This window comes from Mustela nigripes, chromosome 9, assembly GCF_022355385.1.
Source record: "Mustela nigripes isolate SB6536 chromosome 9, MUSNIG.SB6536, whole genome shotgun sequence".
NCBI classification, from domain to species: domain Eukaryota; kingdom Metazoa; phylum Chordata; class Mammalia; order Carnivora; family Mustelidae; genus Mustela; species Mustela nigripes.
Window position 1 is genome coordinate 36,120,068 of NC_081565.1, and position 24,366 is coordinate 36,144,433.

General features: G+C 39.0%; 1 protein-coding gene across 6 annotated transcripts in view; it reads right to left on the bottom strand.

Moving 5' to 3' along the window:
- The window catches only part of UNC13B (unc-13 homolog B), a 250,768-nt gene that overhangs the window by 79,337 nt on the left and 147,065 nt on the right, over positions 1-24,366 (bottom strand). For all 6 annotated transcript variants that reach the window (XM_059411408.1, XM_059411409.1, XM_059411410.1 and 3 more), the window contains 3 exons: positions 23,672-23,906; positions 10,685-10,999; positions 8,541-8,631 (listed from right to left, as the gene is read on the bottom strand). In XM_059411408.1, the coding sequence (XP_059267391.1) occupies positions 8,541-8,631; positions 10,685-10,999; positions 23,672-23,906 (641 nt within the window). The remainder of the gene's footprint in view (positions 1-8,540; positions 8,632-10,684; positions 11,000-23,671; positions 23,907-24,366) is intronic.

The following is a 24,366-nucleotide window of genomic DNA, read 5'->3' on the forward strand; positions in this document are numbered from 1 at the left end:
TAGTTTTTTAATTATTATAGTAGCAATGGTTAGGAAGAGGGATGACAGATTGTGGGGAAAAGGAGGGATAAGTGTGGCCTCAATTAGGGCAAAGAGTTGAAGTGGTGAAAGTTAAGATAGGCAGCCTTGATCAGAGCAAAATCCTGGAGTTTAAAATTATAGAAAGAATTCTTTCCTGGTGCAACTAAGTCTAAGAGATGGGGTCCTCAAAGTTGCTCCACTTGAGCATTTTTCCCCAAGGGGAATACCTTTTTCAGGGTTTCAATAATAGCAGAGGAAGAAAGTCTCCACTAGAGAGAGAGTCACAAGAACACAACAGTACTTTGTGGGAGAGTTGATTCATTCTGTCTTAATGATCTTCCCTGAGAAAATGCTGATCCATCTCTCAGGCTGACCAACCCCAATCTTGGATTTCACGGGATTGCTCCATTTAAACACAGGCCTTCTAATCTATTTGCTCAGTTCCATTTCTGCTTACTAAATAAGTCCCTCCTTCTTCAGCTTTCTTTAGCAACCCAAGAGCTTCTGTCAAGGCTTCCTCACGGCCTACCTTCATGTCTTCTCCTTCACTGTCCCTTCCACCTGGAACACCCACCCACCTGCTGCCACCGCAGTCTCCATTTCTAGAGCTAAAAGTCTCACCTCCTCCCCCAGATTTTTCTGCAGCTAAGCCAAATAAGGTACAGAATCATATCCATTCCACCCACACTACTAACATTACCGCAATGTCATCAAACACTTATTAAGTACATATGACCAGGTGCTCAACCAGGCCAGATACAGAGATGACCTATATGATCTCTCCCCTCAAGCTGCTTATAGGCATGGCATAAGGTAGCTACGTTCCTATGGCAGTTCCTTAAAGTCTATGGAATGCAGTTATCAGCTGAAGAAGTATGAATGACCTATAAATTTATCAGAAATATTCAAATCACAATCAAAGAAATGCAAATTAAAACAAGGAGATACCAATCTTCTGAAGAGAGATGCTATTTTGCCAAATTGGCAAACATTTTCTAAAATAATACTCAGTGTTGGTGTGGCACGTTCAACTACTGAAAGTATGGATTGGAAAAACCTTTCTGAAAACACATCAGAAGTTTATCAGAAGTCTTTAAAAGGCATATACTCCTTAACTCAGTAATTTATTTGAATCTACTTTGAGAAATCTAAGGTAAAGAAATAATCAAAATCAAAAACAGATTCATGCACAATAATGCTCATTATATCATTATTTGTAAATTATAAAGAAATATAAGTTGTTATGGAACATCAACACAATGAAATATTAGTTAATAATAATCATGAAATGTTTCCAAAAAATATTTAATAACCCAAAATAGGGGTGCCTATATGGCTCAGTCGTTAAGCATCTATCTTCGACTTGGGTCATGTCCCCATTGTCCTGGGATTGAGCCCCATATCGGGCTCCCTGCTCAGCACAGAAGCTGCTTCTCCCTCTCCAGCAACCCACACCGCCTGTGTTCCTTTTCTCGCTGTCTCTTTCTGTCAAATAAATAAATAAAATCTAAAAACAACAACAACAACTCAGAATAAAGCTCACAAAAATAATCTAAGTGAGGAAAATTTTATTTTATTTATTTATTTATTATTATTTTTAAAGATTTTATTTATTTATTTGACAGATCGAGATCACAAGTAGGCAGAGAGGCAGGCAGAGAGAGAGGGAGAGAGAGGAGGAAGCAGGCTCCCCGATGAGCAGAGAGCCCGATGAGGGGCTCGATCCCAGTACCCTGGGCTCATGACCTGAGCCGAAGGCAGAGGCTTTAACCCACTGAGTCATCCAGGCACCCCTAAGTGAGGAAAATTTTAAATGCATACATAGTATGGTCTAAATTCAGTAACTTTATATTTAATGTATATAAAAGTTACATAAGAAAACAGAGCTAATATTTCATAGTTACTAAGCCCTGGAAAAAATAAAAAATAGATTTAATTAAGAAATAAAGAGGCAAGTGGAGACTTCTCTGAAAATGCTGACAGAGTTTTTTGGCTAGTTAAGCATCCATAAAAGTTTGGCAAAACACTCTGTTAGGTTCTCTACAGGACTTTCGAACAGCAGCAATAAACAGCATAGCCCCAACAATCAAGAATCTTACAAGAACGGAGGAAAGTTAGATCAAACAGTAAATAAGTAACTCCATCACATTTCGGTCTAGAAAATGTATGCACAGAGTCTGGAAACAACCTCCAAAACTGACACCTGACTGGATTTTAAATGTGAATAAAAATTTAGCTAAGTGGAGAAAGAGGAAGAGTATTCCATGCATGGCAAACAACAAGTGCAAAGTCTCTGAGATTTAAAAAAAAAAAAAAGAATAGCACAAAGAGGTAAGACCAGAAAGGCATGTAAAGTCTGTATCAGTGCTTTTCCAGTTCTTTTTGTGGAGGATTTGGTTTTTTTATTCCAACATGTCATGGACTAGTATTTTTTGTCTAAACCCTGTTCAATGAGACAGGGATATTATCATGCACATGGTATTACAGCAATCCAAACTGCCTCTAAATGCTCACTTAAAGTACTTACTTCAATTTCAGGACTTACTTCATCAAAAAGTAGAAACAAACACTTCCTGGGCTGGCCCATGGACCATACTGGGAGTCACACTGAAATTATCAAGGTCTTATTTTATCATGAAGGCAATGTGGAGTCACTGAAGTATATTTTTTCTGATTTCCTCTTTTTTTAAATCATAGTTTTACTAGATAATTTAAAACCCTATAAAAGGGTACTATTACTTTCCCCATCTTGTGGATTAGGAAAATGTGGCTCATTAAGGTTAAAAAACTTTCTCACAAGGATACATTGAGAAAAAAAATATGGCAACTCATATCACAGGCAAGGGTTAAATTCCCTAAAACTAAGCTCCTGGAATAAAAAGTTCAATAGAAAAAAAAATGAGCAAAGAGTATGACTAGACTATTCACAAAATAGTAAATACTAACAGCCTTTACTTGTATGAAAATATCCTTAACTGTACTAAGATACACACACTTAAATTCTACTGAGAAAACACTGCCCAGTAGACCAGCAAAAATTAAAAAATTTGAATAAATCACTCTATTGGTGGATTTGGGAAGAAAAAAAGCACCCTCATGACATTACTAGTAGGAGTATAAATTGGTACATTATCTGTGAAAGGCAGATACCCTTTGGGGTAGTCATTAAAGCTGCTCACAAAAGCTTTCTCCTCTCTTTCAAGGTATACTATATTGTTCACGTGAGGTTAAATACAGTTATATGACTTGCTTTAGCCAGGGAAATGTGAGCAAAAGTGACATATTGTATATTCTGGGTGGAAGTTTTTTTTGCTTGTTTGTTTTAAAGATTTTATTTATTTATTTATTTTACAGAGAGAGAGAGAGAGAAAGAGAAAGAGTGATCACAAGTAGGCAGAGAGGCAGGCAGAGGGAGAGGGGGAAGCAGGCTCCCCACTGAGCAGAGAGCCAGATGCTGGGCTGGATCTAGAATCCTGAGACTGACTGGAGCCGAAGGCAGAGGCTTAACCCACTGAGCCACCCAGGCGCCCCCCGCCCCCCCGGGTGGAAGTTTTAAGAACCAGAGTGCAATTTGCTATGTTCTCTTTCATTTATCTTTTCTTTCCCTCCACCACCCATACTGACAATATCCTAGATGCAGGCTGTTCATAAGCCTGTACTGCAGAGAGAAGACATCTTAAAGCAGAACTCCTCAACATGCAGGATGACAAGCAGCATGAACAAAATAAACCTTTACTGTTTCAAGCTACTGACAAATGGAGAGCAACATGACAATATTTATCGAATTTACAAATACATATCCTCTCAAATATACTTGCAAAATGACGTATGTAAAAGGTGCTCATTTACAACATGGTTTGTTATAGCAAATGACTGGAAACAACCAAATGAACCAAATTAACATCAACAGAATACTAGTTAAATACTTGCAGGAACTTCATACAGCAAAATATCTGTAACTATTGAGAAAAAATTCTCTTAAAGCTAATATGGAAGGATCTCCAAATGAAAAAACAAGATGTTCTCAGTATGTACACCAATTTTGATTAAAAAAAAAAAAAGTGAGGGGGTACAATATATATTCATATTTTCTTGCACTTGCACCAAGCAACTATGGAACAGTAAGAAACTAACAATTATTACCTTGGACAGACCATTAAAGGGTGACTCGGTAGAACTTCCAATTTACTCAGGAAAAATATTTGGGGTGCTGTACTTAACTTCCTACTCTCACAACCTCAATTAAGTTAGGCAAATCTCATGTTAAGTATAAATAGCGTACTTCTACCTCTACCTGAAACTGTTCTGATACTCTTCATTAAACTCTGGCTTATCTTTATCCTCTTGGCCACATCTTATCAGCTTCTAGTTACATTACCTGTGTTATGTATATATTTACTACTGTTCTCTTATTAAGCAATGGTTCTGTTTTTTGCTATTCTTTCTGAGAGATTCTGAATTGCCTCTTAAAAAGAAAAAAATGATAGCAAACTGTGCCTGTTCCAACATATTCTTGTTTTTCTCATTCAGAACTTTTATATGGATGTTATTTGTTTTACTTTCCTTTATAATAAGAATTATAAAACCCTTACTTATGGAAAATTACAAATAAAAAGTTAGTAGGTATGGTAACACTGTCTCCATAAATGTTCACTTTAAATGTTTATCTCCTGTCACTCTAGACCAACAGACTCCAAACCTAAAATCTATACACACGTATAACTGTGTTAATATATTACATTATAAAAATGTAAAAAGCATAAAAGAAACAATCATTTAAGATTTACTAATGATAAAAAATGTTTTTTGCTATCACTAAAAGTACTAATAATATTTTTAGTGAAAGCAATGTGATACAATATGCCTCATTATTTTTTAAATCTCAGTTTAACATTTTGTTATAGGATTATTTGAAGGTCTGGCTCCACTTTCAATTATTTCAATACTTCGTTTTCAAAGCTGCCAAAAAGATACAGATACTTCAGTCAAATGAAAGATGTGCAAGTGGTTCCTACATAGCAATTATTCAAAGATTTTGTTAAAATTTGGCTAATTATGTTCCCATTTTCTCTGTTATCTTACCAAATGGAAATATTTTTATTTTTTTATTTATTTGACAGAGATTACAAGTAGGCAGAGAGGCAGGCAGAGAAAGAGGAGGAAACAGGCTCCCTGCTGAGTAGAGATTCCGATGTGGGGCTCGATCCCAGGACCCTGGGACCATGACCTGAGCCAAAGGCAGAGGCTTTAACCTACAGAGCCACCCAGGCGCCCCTCAAATAGAAATATTTTTAACAAGTAAGTTCAAATCTCACTGAAAACTTTCATTATAAGTATTTTCAAATCTGTTAATAGTTTCTTTCCAAAATTTTAGAACATGTAGTTACAGGGTTTTATAGGTAACAGTCATTGTTTCTGATAAAAAAAAGAACACACAAAAGAAAGATTCTTAAACATCCTGTATTCACAGCAGCTACCTTTTCAATCATTATTAAAACATCTTCTCTCTGAAGGGTCAAATTAGCAATGCTTGTAAGAAGCTAGAACAATATGAGTAACAAAATAAATGATAAAAATGATTATGACTGTAAAATGTAATACATTATATAATAAATTAGGTATCTATGAGTCCACAGTGACATAAATAAAATTGATAGGAGAAAAGGGAAATCTCTTCCCTATAGTAGAATGCTAACTAATGAATGTAGAAAGTATAATGGAAATAGAAAGTTACCATTAAAAAAAAAAAAAAAAAAAGAAAGAAAGTTACCATTTGGCAGCCGCCATTAGTGATGGAAGATTCAGACAGGAGACATCAATGAATGCTTAGCTCACTGGTGGAGATGCAATGTGGAATAAGATACTGGCTATTTTCAAAGTACACAAAACACTTACCAGTCACATCAACTACAAAAGGAAAAAAAGGTGCCTCAACAGGTTGGAAACCTGGTCAATAAAAACTTAACTAGGTGACTGAGATTAACATTAAGGGTAGTGTAAGGACCTATTTTATATTTTTATATTTTAGCCAGAAGCTTCCATTGAGGTTAAACAATAACACTATTGTTTAACCCTTAAACTGTCCCTGCTCCCCTTCCCCCAGGGGACTTACTTAAAAACAAGTCCCAGAAACCAGTCTCAGGTAACAAAGCACAGATACAAGGATGGGTCAGGCCAGGTGGAGACATCCGATCAGTGGGGGGTTGCATACTGTCTCCCTAGCTACCAAGGAGTATGCCCCCGACCCTCTTTGGGAGCCTTTTGGGCACCAATCCTAACCTAAATTGTAATTCAACTGGTCACCTAGCAACACTGGGAAGTTTCTCTGTGTGTTACAATGTCATTGGCCAACTATGTGTGGCCAGGCCCAACACATGGCCTTTGCCCTTAAAAGCCAGTCTGTAAAGAAGAGTGGGGTTGCCCTCTCTGTAAGAGGCACGGCCCTGGCGGGCAAGTTTGATTCTTGATGCTTGGGGCGAAATAAAGCTTTGCTTGACCTTCACTTTGTATCAGTCTCGCTCCTTCAATCACAGACCTATTATTGCGGCATAACAGGTAGCACATGTTGACACGTGTACTTTCTGATACTGTAAGGGCCTATTCAGCCAGAGCAGCCCCACCCCGGTTGAACTGCCATTTTGTTGTAAAACTTAAAATTGACTCCCCCCACCCCCATGGGAACTTACTTAAAAGCAAGTCTGGGAACCCAGTCCCAGGTAACAAAGTCCAAGTACAAGGGTGGGTCAGTCCAGGAGGAGGTATTCAATCAGTGGGGTGCATACTGTCTCCTAGCTACCAAGGAGTATGGGCCCCTGCCCTTTGGGAGCCTTTTGGCGCCAATCCTAACCAAGGTGTGATAGGCTAAATCAAATGTCTACTAGGGTAAACTGTAATTTAATTGGTCGCCTAGCATCACTGTGAAGTTTCCTGTGTGTGTTACAATCTCATTGGCCACTGTGTGTGGCCAGGCCCAACCACATGGCCTTTACTCTATAAAAGTTAGTCTAGAAAGCAGGGAGGGGTTGTCCTCTCTGTAGGGGTGGCCCGACTGGTCTATTTGACGGTCAGTCTGATTCCTGATGCTTGGCGCTAAATAAAGCTTTGCTTGACCTTCGCTTTGTATCAGTCTCGCTTCTTTAATCACGGACCCATTATTGGGGTACCCAATTTTGGGAGGACCCAACAGATACAATTCACTAAAAAGAGCCCAGCATCATTTTTGTGTTATTCCTGCCAAGAAAGCATGGCCTGAGTCTGAACATGAGGAAACACTGGATGGACCCCAAATGAAGAACATGCTACAAAATAAAAGGCCTATACCATCTGTCCAAGATAAAACTGAAGAACTGTTCCTGATTAGAGGAGACTAAAGAGATATGACTACTAAATGCAACACGTCAGCCTGGATAGTATACCCTGGACTAGGGAAGAAAAGAGACATTGTTGTGATGACAAAATTTGTATGGCATTTTTATGATGGTGTTGCCATTGTTGATTTCCTCCAGTGGATAGTTACACTGTACTTATATAAGAGAGTAGCTTTGGTTTTTTGGGAAGTAAAAATAGAACTATTTAGGAATAACACAACATCATCTCTTCAACTTTTTCTTAAATGGTTCAGAAAAAGATTAATCACACATAATGGACAGAAGGTGATGAAAACTGTGGTGACAACAACTGGAGCACCTGGGCAAGAAAGATTTAAGAGCTTAATACTGTTATTTTGGCAACTTTTCCCTAAGTCTGAAATTATTTCAAAATAAATTATTTTTCAAGTGTGTTTACACACGTGAGCATGCTTGTATTTTTAATGCAGGTATCTGCCAAGTATTATACTACTGACAGCCACTTGACATCATTTAAAAACATCCTTTCTGGGGGAAGAGGGTTCCCTTCTCCCCCAGACTCCACCGCCCACCGCACCCCCGGGGCCGGGGTTGCTGCGCCCTGCCACGCCATGGTCTTTGTGCGGCCATCGGGAGGGGGCTACCCAGCGGCCCTGTGGGGCCATGCGTGTGCCCTGCGTCCCCCGGTGTGTATGTGGGGGCAGGTGGGAACACCCTGGGCGCTTGTGGGGTTATAAAATAAAAAACAAACAAACAAAAACAAAAACAAAACATCCTGTCTGTATACATCACAAAGGCCCTCCCTAACAGGCGAGGCAGTGGCCTTGAAGTGGGTAGCCAAGGGAGACAACAACTGACTCTAAGAGGCCTTGTAATGGTTCCCCATCCTAAACTCAAAATGAAAAGGGCTCAAAGAGACGATGGTACTGAAAATAGCATTTAACTTAACCTTCAGGCTCTCAACCCACTAGATCTATCTGATTTCCATTAATCAGCATAGAAGGAAACCCACAGCCACCTCCCATCCCTTAAGGCTCTAGCTTACTTGTCATGCATCCCCAGATGCACACTATAAGGAGATGACTAATCACTGACTGCCTCGTCAGCACCATATGTCTCCAAATTTCAAAGGAAAAACTGTCCCAACTAGTACTAGAAAAACAGATTTCCTACCTCCTGCAGCCGGAGTCGAACCTTGGTAACTGCTCGGATCCAATGTGCTCTGGCTTGGGTAAATGGCGAAGAAGCATTCTCCTCAGGAAAACTTGTAACAAAGAAAGGAATGTTTCTTAAGAAAAGCCCAGGCCATGGGGTGACTGCTTAAGGCAAAAGTGCCAAATAACTTAAGTAAAATACTTTGTATTCATGCCTAGACTTGTTTCATGAGTCAGGCCACTATACAGCATAGTCCTAAATAGCCAATGTGGGTGGAAAAAAATCTTCTCTAAAATGACAACTCCTTTTAGCTTTTTATCCATTCCCTCTCTTCTTTCCCCATTTTTCACTTACCCAATAAGCCAGCTCACTGGGACAGTCAGATTTCAGGATTCTAGTAAAAGCAATGGCAAGGGCCTTGAGTCGATGCTAGCACAAAAACTATGCAGACATGTGGACTAATCCTTGTGCCTTGCCTCTCAAGACCACCAGTCTCTCTTGAGCATTCTACATGCCATCCATCCTTAGGGCACAATTTTGTTCCTGCAAACCCTTCCTGCTCCACTAAAAATTTTGGAAGGCTTACCAATTCCTAGACTACAAAAAAAATGCTAAGGAAAAAAGCACAGTCTTGTTCCTTGAGCTGCCTTAGGGACACCCTCAATGAAACAACAATAAATATAACAAACTAGTTTTGGGACAGAAACACTACACTGTATTAGAACAAACCATCATCTAGTTTCCTAACTGTGGAACAGTAGTCAATTCTTGGTGACAATGCTTCTCCTCTCTTCCACTGAGGTCTACTGCCAAGGCAGCAAACAAGCATCCACCATCTATACATCTGAAATATAGGCCAACCTCTGCTGTCATCTAACTGGATCAGCTGTTTTAAAACATTGTGGGCACTGATGACCAAGGTAGAACTGGACCTCACTTGAACAGCTAGGATCTGAAAGGACACAGCCACTAGAGAAGGACAAATACTTGTGCTGGGTACTTCTGCTGCTCTACCAAGAACTCTACCCACATAACAGCATCTGCCAAATCTAAGGTCTACAAAGAGCCATTTTTCAGTAGGTCATCAACCACAACTCTTGGATGTCTTGACTATTAGATGAGCCACTAGAGAGGTCTAAAAATCAGGAAAACATAAGGAGAAAAGAAAGTTTGTATCTTCAGTGGTGGATTAGATATACCAACAATTCTTCAAACTTTTACCACTTATAACTGCACTCACTGCTCTGACCTTTTGGTGAGAGGCATTATTTTTAGACCTTGAAATCTGAGAATCCAAGTCATACCTAGCCCTTATCACTCTACCACAGTGGTTTTCAACGGGGGACCCTTTTGCCCAGTATGGGCAATGACAACATCTGGAGAGATTTTTGGTTGTCACAACTGGTAGTTGCCACTGGCAAGTAGTGAGATGCCAGCATACATTCCACAATGCCCACAACAGCTTCTCATAACAAAGAGTTACCTGGTCCCAAATGTCAATAGTGCCAAGATTGAAAAATCACACTCTGCCCCAAACTATCAACAAATCCACTGACCAATTCAGCTCAATAACACTCAAACACAGTACTAAACTTCATTACAAGACTGCTAGAAACACAAGTTTAAAATTTTTCTTCTTATGGGTACCAATTAATTCTAGAAACACTGTTAGACCCTGGGGCAGAAGGGTGAGTTAGATCTGACTCTTAGACCAATTCTTTCTTAACTCTGTCCTAGTTTTCTCAATCAGGAAAATACAAAACAAAACAATGTTCACGTAAGAAATTTAAACATTAATAGGCTAGCAGGCCTATTTCATCCAAAGCAGGTCTTTCTAATGAAGCAAGTTGTAGGGTTTGGATCAGTTCCAGACTCAGAGGCTCCCATATATAGGTCAATTAGTAGGCCAACAACTGCAGATTTAAGAAGGCCTGGTACACTGCAGCTAACTACAAAGAGTCCAAGTATTCCTCTGAGAGCCTCAAAATATTTAGGGAATTATACCGAAAAATCAAAGGAAGCAGTGCAGAGCTAAACCTCAGTATCCTGAATCACTGGCATACCCACCTGTACAGAAACAAACAAAAAGCACTTACATCCTGAAATATCACAGGCAGGTACTAAGGAGACCATGTGAACTCCTCAAGGCAGCTATCACCTACCTCTCCTGGGGGCCGAGGACGTGGTCTTTGTGTAGCACCAGATCTGGGGGAGAATGGATTGAGGCATCTTCTTTCCTCTCCTTGGGTTCAAATGCTCTCCCCTTCTCTTCTTCACCTGTTACCTCCAAGGCTTTCTCTTGTTCTCCAAAACCCGCTTGGCCATCTCTGGAGAAGCTGCCACTGCTGTGGCACGAATGAATTGAGTCCCTCTCCCGATGGTCATCATCTTGTTCGTGACACTGGTCTAGTTCACTCAACTGAGAGCTTCCTTGACTTACATTACAGGAGGAGCCATACCTACTACTGCTGGTGGGGCTGTGAGAATGAGAGGAAGACAGATGAGTAAGCACATGCAAACTAGAGACCGGGACAAAAGTAATGGATAAATACAGAAATAATGATTCTTTCAGTGACAAGAATCACAAATACAAGGTTCCTGGGAAGACAGAACCAAACTTCACAATCTAGAAGAACTAGTTTCTAGTCAGCAGAAGCACAAAGGAAAAACAATACAACATGCTGGGTTCTCTAACAGCACTTAATCTCAACCTGTGGCAGATGTTGAAGCATACTTTATCTCAAAGTAATTTTTTAAGTAGCAGTTTAACTTTAATTATTAAGAATTACTAAATATAAAAGTAGCCTCTTGTTTACACCTAATCATCTTTACTTGGACTTCTAAAGAATCTTGTCCAGTGGCAGTGATTAAAGTATTCTAATTTCCATAAAGTAAAATGGATGAGCTCTACTCCCCTTTTCTACTATTTACTAAATTGATGTGCCCTTTCCTTCCTCTGTAATTATAAACGTGAATTCTGTTCCTTAGGATGAGCAAAGGAGATTGGAGATGTTCCTTCAATTATCTCTCAACTATCTACATGATGAGGTAATGGACACTATTGCGAGATGAAATCTATGACAAAAAAAAAAAAAAAAATTCCTCTGGGGAATGGTCTCATCAACATGAATGTAACAATATATCCCTGGCAGCACAGGGAATGTCCTAACGATAAACTTGCCCACCTGTAACTGAGTTGCTCTTGGGATATGGCTTGTTTGGGATAAATAGGACAAAAGCCAACTCCAGAATCTACATCAGGACCACACTAATATGCTTCTATACTTGAGGAGAGGCCAGCCCAATCCTTACTCAATCACTTGAATTCCCATACCCGTAAAAGAAATTTGTTCCCCTGTTCTGAGAGACAGCACCTATAGCAGAGAAAGTGGCAGTGAATCATGATTAGAAAGAAGAGCAGTATCCACAAGTTACTCCCTTGAGCTATACACTGAATTTAAGGCAGTCAGTTCTACTCCAGCTAGAGCTTCTCGGTGTTGATCTTTAAGACCTATCCCAGCTCATATGGATAGTTCTATCCCAAATCAGGGGAACCCTTTCACCTCCGGTATGCTGCTAAAAAGCTTCCATGCAAAAGGATGAAGAATTTCTTTGCCACAGAGTCAAGCCTTTAACTGAAGGGCTTATGTTTACCCTTGACTAAATGAAGATAAATCATTATTGTTTCCCAGGGATATTTTTCCCTATGGTACCTCCTGATTACCTGGTATTTTCAGGCTAATTTCTCATCCTTTGTCCCATGGCACCAGGACAGGTACCAGGTCACTGTTATGAACAGTTCCTAACATATGTGTGTGTCTACACACACACACACACACACACACACACACACACACGATCTCTAAAATCAACCTCTTTGGACAGGTTTGGGAAAGAGGTCCTGGCAGCATTCTTAAGTTGTACTGTATACGGTGTTTCTTCTTAGGGGAAATAACAGGATCTTTTCCACGTGGACCCTGCACAATGCTCCAGAATAAAGAACTACAGCAAAGGACAGCCTTAAGCTCCTGTGACACTTTACTCAAAGCACTTACCAGACACCAGTCTTAAGGGTACAAAAAGGCAAAGACTGGAAGAAACTATGCAAATCCATGTGGAATAGGACATAGAATATAAATTACCCCAACCTCTGTATCTTACATTTTACTTAATAACCTCATTGCCACTGGAGAAAGCATCTTAGAAGCCTTGAAAAAGCAAAGCACAGTAGATCTCTCCCCAGCTTGTATAGATAAAAGTGCTAAAGGCCCAAGGAAGCATCCTAACCTATCATATGTGGTTGTAATTAATATATGCTACACTACTACTTGCTGCCTCTTCCTGACCTTGTTCGGGATAATTAGGACAAAAGCCAACTCCAGAATCTGCATTAGGAGTTCTCCATTCCACTTTACACAAGGCAGAGAAAACCATAGTGAGTAAATCCCAGGGTCCAGCCTTTCCTTTAGCAGTAAGTTCCTTCTTCCAATAAATGAATTACATCTGACACTAGAGAGAGGGGAGAGGATGAAAAGACCCTTACATTATTTCTTGTTACTTAACCCCAAGTTAACATGAAGCTCAGATGCTAGGAAAGACATAGGAAAAATAAAAAGCAGGCTACCATTAAACTAGCACTAAGTCACTGCATCATAAATGGTCAATTTCTTAAAGTCATTTATGATGCTTAGATTGACAACAGGCCTTTTGTCGGTCTTTGGTTCCTTGATGCCATGGAGAGTAACTGGTTGCTGTATGTCTGAAAGAGATTCAGTGCTAGCAGGCAACACCTCCTCCTTTTGTGTTTCTGGCTGGTGAAGTAGCTCAGTGACAGTGCAGTGTTCTTCTTTATGAGTGCCTGAAGGACAAGTGGAGCTAGAAAGGTTGCTATTGGAACCCCCATGTTCTCCTGATGCTGAGACTTCTTGCTGGCTTTCCATTTCTCCAGGTCCTGAAAGCTCACGAGCACATATACTTGGCTTGGTCTCCTGCTGCTCAGAGGTCCCAGAGGGCTGACCAGCTGGTTCAGCACTAGCCTCAGTCATTTGAGAAGACTCTAAAGCTTTGTCAGCCTCCCTAGCATTAAGGTCTTGATCACTGCTGATAACCAGAGCTGGAGAAGAGGATTCTGCAGGCGTTTGTTCAGGGCCCCCTTTGTTCTCTTTTGGCCATGTGAATGAGAGATCCAGCTTCTTCCCAAACCTTAGTTTTAGATCATTTGCCACAATACTCCCTTTCCCCTCACTACCTCCCTCAAATAGAGTTGACAACTTTTTAAAACTGGCCATTAAACCAGGCTCTACTGCTCTGTTGCCAGAGGAAGGAGATGGGGAAAACAAAGAGCTCAGTGGCTTCCCACAGTCAGTGGCAGAGGATGGGAAATGGAGTTTTGGCCAACTGGGCATGTTTGGGATCTCAAAATGAGATCTTGGCTGCTCTGTTTCCTGGGGAATTGCAGGTAGATCTTTCTGGGTATCAAGTATCCCACAACTTTCTTTGGCACAAAGCACAGGTTCCTCTAGCACAGGATGAGAAAGGTATCCCTGGGTTTCTGGTGTGGCACTCTGGCCAACACTTGCTTCACTCAACAGTGGAGTACTGGTTTCCAGTGAACTGGCTGCCTGTAGTTCCAAGAAGTATTGGTTTGTGGAGTCAGACTGCAGAGATGGCTTTGCCTCAAGGGGAATAGGTGGATGAACCAGAGGAGGAAGCTCTTGGGCAATACAGGTAGGATCTGAATCCACATGTGATGGCAATGGAATATGCTCTGCTTCCAATGATGCATCTGTGTCTGTGCCCTGCAACAACCCCATGTCTCCTTCATCACTCAGAGACAATACTCCTTGCCCAGTATCGTCCTCTGAAACAGAAGGTGCAGCCCCAATTGTTTCAGAATCTTGGGGTTCTAGAATATTGTCATGAATATTATTGTTTTCCATTTCAGTTATCAGCTTGGTATCATCTATCAGAGTCTCTGAGTCTGACTTTGCACTAACTGCAGTCATTGTGCAGTCACTGAGAGTAGCTTCTGAATTGAGTGCTGGAGAGGAAGCTTCTCTCCACAAATTTTCTGGAGGTACTGACCCTACAGTATCTCTGCAACAATCATTTTGAGGCCATGCAGTAGCTGGGATAGGTGATTCTTGTTTGTATGCCTCTGGTTTGGGACTTTTAAAAATTCCAAGTAATTCACCTTTGAGGGACTGAGATGATGCACCAGAAGAAAGAGAGAAAAAGGAGTTTTTCTTTGGCAGTTTAGGAGGGGAGAAAAGTCCAGAGAAAGTTTTAGGAGGTTCAATTAAGCACCCGGAGAAAGATTTCACTTTTGTCACAAACCCTGAAAGCACCTCTACTGAAGAGCCCAACACTGATTTGTCCTCCTCTTTATCCACCTCTGGGCTCTGGAGATGCCTTCTACACCCTGGCTCCACAGAGGGAGAGGTTGGCTCCAAGATCTGTGTTAAGACTTCATCAGGGCCCTTTTCTAATGGCAAATCTAAGGGGTCACTAGTGAATCTTTCATTTTGGTGGTGGTTAGTACAAGTGTCTGAATTGTTGAGCTTTTCAGTTGAATGGTTATCATGTGAAAAAGACTGTGCCAATGAGCCACTAGATAAGGCTTCTTGTATGATAGGTTCTTCTTCGTAAGGAGCTACTCCAGTAGTCTCTAGACCAGTGAGCAGTGTTTCAGTCTGTGCCTGAAATTCTGGTGAATGAGGAACAATGTCATTCTGCAACTGATTCATCTGGAAATCTGCTACAGATGTCCCTGGTCCATTACTAGAATCTAGTTTTCTCTGATAGTCCTTCTCTCCCTTGAGCTCATCTGTAAGGTAAGTAACCTTAATGCTGTTGCTAATGGAAACACAAGGAGCCGTTTGCTGTACATGAACTACCTCCTGGACTATGGTATCTCCAGTGCTACTGGAACTTTCTCTAGTCATTGTGCCACCCATGTCTACAAAAACACCTGACTTCTTACAGGGCTGGGAAGTCACTGGAGCAACAGTTGAAAGGCTATGTTTTTCCCCAGGAGTCTGCTGCTTTCCATCCAAAAACGGTAAGCTGAAGAAACTAAAAGAGTTATTATGAGAGGCATCCTTCTTGTTGCTTGAGTTAGTAGTGGAAAAAAAGGAAGGAAGTGTAAATAGCCCTTCTGCTTGAGATTTGGTTCTCAGAGGAGTAGCAGAGGCCCGGTTCTCAGATTTTTCGGATCCAGTCAGGAAAGAAAATATACTCTTTCTGGTGGGCAACTCTGGTTGAGATGGAGAAGTTGTGGGAGTTGAAAAACTCCAATGCTGGTCAGAAAAATGATCTTGTTCCTTTGAATTTCTTGGGCTTGGAATATCAAAAGATAAATTGTTGCTTCTTAAAACTTCTGTTACTGTAGACACATCACTAGTTTCTATTGAAGAATCTCTGGAAGACTCTTCAAGACAGTTTGCTGAGAAAGACTGATTTGGTGATTGCTGGATTAGGTGGTCTCTAGAAGGCACCTCTTTTTCAGTCAAATTATTACCCTGTATATCCCTAGTCAATGGTTCTTTTAGCCCACTGTCATCAATAGTCATCTGCTTGTTCAGACTCCTAACTCGAACCTTCCTTTTAGAGGCAATTGGTATAGCAGAAATTGGCTGTGCAGGATTAGGACTTGATTTGACTTCATCCTTATTAACCAATGAAGAAACAAACATATTTTCAGTTGTCTGTATAGAAGATGCATTGGTTTTAAATAAATCCCCAAGAGTACCAAAAAAATTTGAAACACCAGGAGATTCATTCTTTTGTTGAGAAGGTATCTTTCTATTTTTATCACCATTCTTTTCTAAATTTGGTGGTCCTTCTTTTTTCACCTGGGTTTTAAAGAGGTTCAAAATTCCAGATGCCTGTTTTCCATTTGATACAGTACCTACTGAAGAGTCTTCTCCCCGAACAAAGAGTTTCAATGCACTTTTAAATAATGTTCTCTCAGACTCTTTGGAAGATTGGTCCTGAGGAATCTCACAGTTCTTGGGTTCATCCCTACTAAACTGTGATTCAAGAGGAATTGAAATAGAGTCAACTGTAATAATTTCATTATCTTCAATATGTGATTTAGCCTGAGGAGTTGTTTGGCTTACATGGGCGGCAGATTTTAACAAACTTTGTTTTTTCTCATGAAAACTTTCATTTAAAGGGAATTCTTGCTTCATAGTTTTAGTAAATTCTGGTCGCTGTACATTGGATACTTTTTGCCTTTCTAAATCTTTCTTGAAAAGATTTTCTTCTTTATCTTGGAAGTTACTCTCTAATCGTTTATTCAAGATTAACAACCCAAGACCATCATTTGTGAGCTCTGCTAAGTCTGACGGCTGATCCGTTTTCTTCAAGACCAAAGACTCTAAGGATACATTATCATCAAAATACAAAGTATTTCCAACTAAAGCAGAAAATAATGAAGCCACTTCATTCAATGATGACATTTCTCCTGTTTGCTGTGGATTGTAAGTCATATTTTCAGGATAAACCAAAGAGGTAGCTTCCTCAGAAGACTGAACCGGGTGTAAACTAGAAGGGTAAACTGATGACTCCTTTGCTAGAAACTGGTTCTTATTTCCTTCTATAAAGTGGTTTTTATTTAAGTCGTGATTTATAATAGTTCGGGGCTGATTTCTGAGATCCAATATATATTCAAAGTCTTCATAACCACACACCGTTTCTTCAAAAGATCCAAAATTTCCATTAAATTTCTGAAGATTATAGCCAGAAAAATCTAATGGTTGATCCTTTTGGCCACAACTTGACTCTTCAAGTACTTGTGAAAAGGTTCCTAAATTTAGATACACTGGTCCCTCACTTCTTGGCAAAACTACAGATAAATCAAGAGGGTCATCAACTGGTTCCTCTTCAACACACCAGAATAATTCATCTTCCTTAAAACTGTAGGCAGAAATAATGCTGTCATCCAAACTACTTGATAGATCATTTGTCTGTAAACCACAATTCAAATACTCTTGATCAGAACAATCAGGTATAAATAAATATGCATATTGCCCAGTAGAATCAGTGAGGACATAATACATATACTGACCATCATGGAACATATAATATCCATAATTTCCATCTTCTGATGGCCACCACACTCCACTTTGAAGACATGATAACCATTCCTGGTATTCATAACCAACACTTGTAAAAATAAAATTTTCATCCATTCCTAATAATTCTTGATCAACTATGGAACATGTAGTCTTCTCATAACCTGAAGAACAACTTAAGTCAATGGGCAATTCTTCCAGTGAATTCTTAGTCTCAATAACTGGAAAATAAGAATTTCTATATAATGAGTACGCTGCCCACATGTCCCTTCTTAATAAGTTATCTTCATTAAATGCTAACTGGTCCAATGATTCATATGGTAAGTCATGCCAAATGACACTGTTTGGGTTTGTTTGCCCCTCCAAGACATTTGCATTTTGATCCTTCTGGCAAAAATTTATTGCTGAATTTTCTGAGTCAGGCCACAAGAAAACATCACCTGATGGGTATGTATTTTGATTCAACATATAATAAAGTGGCTGAAGTTTTCTGGAATTTTTGGAGAAATCTTTTATATCAGAGTCCCATTCATAACAGAAAGGATTATTAATCTCTTCAAAAGTCTGATAGTGGTTTGATATATTAAGAATGTTAGTATTTAATATAGGTAGATTTAACTTATTTGAATTTTCATGTATTTTCTCCTTAAGAACATAGTGTGGTGTCAGCCTCTCAGGCAAGGATTTCTCTAAGAGGCCCTGTTCAGTGCTTGGAGGACAGTGAAATACCCTGTTCTCAGAAGAAGGGCAATTGTTTTCTTTTTGCTGGTTCTTCCATGAAGAAGGGCAATGGTGGTTATCAACCCAAGCATCAGATAATGGTATGTTTTCCTTAGGTAAGGATAAAGAGCTTTTTACGAATCCACATATTTCTTCTTTTTCAACATGGTTCTTCTGATTTTCAAAAGTCACACATGAAGTAACAGGGATCTCATCCAAGGATATATGTTTATTTCCATTCAAACTTTTTATATTGCCTAAGGACATGGACTTTGCTTCATCTGGTTTACAATCAGTCACACTGTTATTGGATATCAGGTTAAATATTCCAGAGAGTAAGCCTGGGGTACTATTCTTATGATGAGAATCATCACTCTTCAAACTTAATTCTTGTTGACTAGACAAATTTTCAAGAGAAGAAAACCTGTTAAACAGACCAGAAAGGAGGCCTCCTTGGGTTCTTTTCTTGGAAGCTTTATCTACAAGTCTGTCTTCATTAATTTCATTAACCACAGTGGATTTTGAAATGACAGAAGTAGATGCTAATGTACAGTCTGATACTGTTAAAGATGTCATTTGTGTAAGAGTCTTACTTAATTCTAAAGAATCTGAAGGAATATATTCTTTGGACACAACTCCAAGGACGGCTGAGGTAGCTATCTGACAGTTATCTACTGCTGCATGGTCACTTGAATTTAATCTCTCTATATTCCCATATTCCCCAAAATCATTATTAATAATTGGAACTGAATTAGACTTTATTTTATTAAGTGTGTCATCTTCAGGCCAATTTATTTGGTCATTTTTATTAAACGTTTCTGTATCATCAAAATTCCCTGAATTACTATGAATATTTGGAACTGAACTAGATTTTATTAAACTAAGTTTGGCATTTTCATGGCAGTTTCTTTGGATCTCTTCATCAATGGTTACTGCTGAGTCAGGAAAACTCTGGTCACTGACAGTGATATGGTTGTCAGTGAAAGGAAATTTAAACAAAGGAAAAATGCTTCCTTTCTCTCTTAAATCCTGCTGCTTTTCAGAATGACTAAGAACACTGAAAAATGGAATGTGTAGTTTTCCAGTAAAGGAAAAAGAATGTCCATCTTTCTTAGGGTCCTTCTCCCATCCACCTTCCTCCAACTGGTGAATTTTCATAGATTCTGATGAAGTTTCCTTTGAACAGGTCTCAGGTGAAGTGAGAAAAAACTGGCTAAATGATTTTCTGAGAGGCTCGAGAAAATCATCATCACTAGTAACTTTGTCCCCCTCTAATGGCTTTGAAGTAGGCTCTTTATTTGCGATTCTACTGCCAGTTATACAAGGTTGTCCTGGAGTGTCTTTAGCACATATTTTTGATTGATTTGGTAACAGAGACAAATCTATACAGGGTTTTCTTTCCAAAAGACTTTCAATATCATCTTTTTTATTTGCAGAACTGCCTAAGTTTGAAGGCTCATTGGCCACTTGGGAAGACAACAAGAAATCCTCACTTGAGGGCATTTGGGTTGAGCTTGCAGTTTTTCCTTCATTCTTATCTAAAGTGATGATACTACTGTTATTGCCAGGAGTGTCTTCCCTTTGATTTGACTCTGATCCACACCCAACAAAGTTTTCCTTTCTTGTTGGCTTCTTCTGATCATCATCTTTTTTGGCTTCATCCTTTTCTGAGAAGATCTTTAATGGATTTAGCATGCTAAAAACAGACTTTATAACTGAACTCTGACTCTGTGGAGTGGAGTCCCTTCCAATAGTCTCTGTTACATCCTGAAAGCTTAAATTTCCAGTTTTACTAGCTGTGTGCTCATTTTCAGAAGTTTTGTCATTTCTGCCAAAATCCTTATTATCAACTGCTTGAGAGGATAATGGAAATTGCATGGAAAGATCCTTCCCCAATACTGACTTGGCTCTGGGTTTAGATCCCGAATTAACCATCTCTATTTGATTAAGAGTTTCTGTTTTCTCTGGAACTAAAGAAACCAGCTTTTCCACAGAGGTTGTTAGATGCTTTGTGCCTGAACCCACTTTTTCTGTGAGTGAACTGAACAAAGAACCAACAGCACATTTGACTCCATTCAGCTCAGGGAAAGAGACAGCCTTGTCCTTGTCATTCTTGACAATGGTTGAAGGTGGTATTTGATCCCCAGGCATTTTATGTTCTCCATTATCAACAGTACTGTTGTGCTTAACTGATTTTTTAGTTTCTGAAAAGGAACCAAATGTATTAATCTCTTCTTCCTTCTCTGCTAAATATTCTGACACTGTTTCTACCAAACACTGAAGCTCGCCCATTGTATCAACATAGTCCTTCTTGGGTTCCTCAAGAGAGGAAGGGGTCATCTCTTCCAGGGGGCACCCAGACAGATCTCCAAGTGTATTTGCATCACAATTTACCTTGGGTAATGAGAATACTGGACTTGTTACATTATATTCTTCAGGTAAGTCTCTAATATGATGGATATTGGATGGATGACTTGTTGGTGACAGCAAACCTCCCTGTTTATCCGTAAGAGGAGAACTCAGAAGTTCATCAGAAGTACTGCTAGTAGAATCTTCAAGAATATCTAATGGAGTGAAATTAGTGGCATGCTGGTTTAAGCCAGATGACTTCCCACAATTCTTAAAACAACCAGAAAGATCATAATCATGATTTTGCAACTTAGTGGTCCATATGCCACTCTTAACCACAAAACCATTTTTGTAAGGATGCAAAATTGGGTAATTTTGTTTCTTCTTTTCAATGTGGCAAATGTTACAGTTTTCAGTGTTAGGATATGTACTTTGGAAGTCAGTGTTAGCTCCTAATCTATCACCATACTGTCTTCTTTCACTGTCTCCAAAATGATGGTGTAAGGGCTTGTTTTTCTTTCTCCTATCTATTGTATCATATTTCTGAGGATATCTGGCGAACACGGATGTTTCAAACTTAAGGTCAGAATTAAAGGCAGTAGAATATTCAGTTTCTTGACCTGGAAATGGTATCTTTTTCCAATTCTTGTACTTCAGTTGTTCTTGTTGGCTATAACATTTATCAGTTTTTGAAAGAGTTCTAATTTCTTTTACTTCTGCTTCCTTTAAGTTTATGTTACTGCTTTCCAGAAACTCTTGTGGTATTTTCCCCTCTATTTCCTCATATATACTTTCTTGCTCTTCATAGTCAACATCAGAGAAAGCTGAAATAATCCTAATTTTGTCATTTTTGGCCTGCAAACCTTGTCTGATGTAAAGGAATAAAATCGGAGGAAGAATAAGGCAAAGAAAAAGAGAAGAAACAGGGAAAAGGAAGAAACAAAGTATAAAATTTAGTGCATATTCAATGAGAAAACTAAAATAAAAAGTCAATATGATAAAAACCATTCAGACTGAAAATACATGATAAATAAATTTGTATGTTCTCAACTCAGTATTAAAGCAATTTAGTCAGTTTTTCCACATCAAAAAAAGAAAAGCTATAGTAATAACCATAGCTACTTGCTACTATGAGCTTTTTATGATCCTTTTATTTTCTAAGATAGAAACAAATGAACATGTTTCCTCAGTATTAAAGTTACTTAAAAATCATGTAATTTGGGGGTTGCCTCCGTGGGTCTGTAGGTTAAGCATCTGCCTTCAGCTCGGGTTATGATCCCAGGACCTTGGGACTGAGCCCTGTTTCAGGCTCCCCACTCAGTGGGGAGTCTGCTTCTCCATCTCCATCTGCTCCTCCCAACCTCATGCTCTGTCTTGCTCACATGCTCTCTTTCAAATAAATCAATAAATAAATAATCGTAATGTTTTTCTCTGCATGAAAAAATATTCACTCCTAAACCTCATTTCATATACTGATGGAGAGTAAAATCAAATTTATATGAGATCAATTAAAAAATTTTAGCAAAAATTTGGCACTCTAAAGTGTATCACTAATATTCCTCTATGTATTATTAATAGGAAATAAACAAAAATAACAATATGGTAACAATTGGGTAAAATGCAGTGCTTTGGAAGAGTATGTTGTCATTTAGGTTGATGTGCCACTATTACTGCTGGCCTACACATCTAAGGCTTACAAATACAGAGGGGAAAAGAGGGTCAAAAGTAGTGGGTTTTTAGCAATGTTTTTTTTTCCCCTTAAAGTAGAACAATATAAACAACTAAAATCAAATAAGTAAAAAATACAAATATTCAGCTAATAAACCAGCAAGAAGTAAAGACCAACTACAATAGGATTCCTGGCATGTTTCTTTTTTAGAATCAGATTATAAAGAGTAAAAATTCTATGTGATGGTTGATACATGAAAAAATTCACTGAAAATTTTTCAGAGGTGATAGTAAACTGAGATAGGATGTTGTCTAGCAGGTAGGCAATCATCTGAGGGTCAGGATAAATATTCACCAGTTTGGTAAAATGAGGGAAAAAAAATAATGTTATGGTATGGTGAATTTTAGCAACCAAAAGTATGAGCTAAACTGGAATGGTTTTTAAAATATTAACCTCCAACCAATAATTGATTCAAGCAAGGATCATCAATGGATGCTAAATTAGTGGGTAAAAAGTTGGGGAAATAGAATAATGACACAATCTAACAGAGAATGAAATAAAAGTAAATATGCCCGAATGTTAACACAATTGATGAGTCTAGGCAACATGAATACAGGTGTTAATGTAGTATTTTCCCAAATTTTGTCTGAATTATTTTTTAAAGTGGGGGAAGAAGGGGGAGCATATATGCATATGTTTGGTTTTATACTCCTAAATTATGTGAGAGTAGTGTATGGAAGGGTACATAAGAAACAAACAAGGGTGGTGTGAGAGCTAGGAGATAGTAAGGGGACAGAATAGAGGAGGACAGGTACGAGTGGGAGATTCCTCACTGCATGTGTATTGTACCTTAACTTTTTTTTAACCATGTCAATGTTTTATATATTTACATTTTTTTTAAAGTTCCAGCATAAGTACTGAATCTGCTATTAAGAGATCATCTGAAGTTCCCAGGGAAACATTTAGGTAGGAAGGATTATCCAAACATTTAACATCTGTGATTTTCTTTCTTTAATTGTGGTGAAGAGTGTATCAGAATCACTAGCCTGGGCAGAGGCATGAGTTTATTTTTTTCAGTCATCCACCCCAAGTTAGGCTGTTCTCACCAGTTGGGAATCACTGATCATAAAGAGAAATAGTAATGACAGAAATGTCTAAATGTGAATATACAGAAGACAAAAAGGAAGACTGAGAATCTATACAAAATGGCTGTGGCTTAGTCTGTCATTCTGTTATACTTCCACTACCACCTCAGGTTAACACATCCAAATACTGTCAGTTGAATCTTGGAAACTATATTCCAGGGAGAGAAGTGCTTTGTTTCCAATACCCACCTCAGGGCTCGCCGCTCTGGATAATCAAGATCGTAACTTTGCATAGAGTCATTGTAGGAATCCCGGGAATTGCCCTGAAGTAGCAGCTGTTGTGGCAATCGCACTGGCACAGGGAACTGATGCACAGAAGCGTTGGGCTGGGAAGTCGTATGGTAAGGAGGTGGGATGCTATTGCTGGTCTCGCTGCGATAGTCACTATCTCGGTCATCAACAGCACTATCAGGATCTTCGAAAGCTGCCGAATAAGCACAGTCAATCAAAGCATCCCAGCTTTATTAGCTTTTTAGAATTTTTTCTGCTTCTCACTTAAGTAGCCACAAGCCTAGACCTTAAAAACAAGAGCAAGCTGAGCTGCACATGAGCCAAGTGACCGCAAACCCATGTGCAGAACTGTTTCAGTTAAAACTTGTAAGTTTCTTTCCTTATTAAATAAGACAAGATTCTTGCTTTCATTTTAGTGTTGATTCTCAGATAAGTTCCAAATTGTATTTTCCCAATGAAGAACTCTATGGAATTCTGATTCTTTAGCTATCATAACTCTAGTGAAAATCAACTTTCAAATGCCATAGATTCTATTCCTCTATTATTATCAAAACGGGCAGAAGAGAAATTTTCATTTAGAGTTCACCTGCTGTTTTTAGACTTAAAAAATACATAGCTGAACCCAGTAAGCAGGTCCAACATCAGAAGGTGGT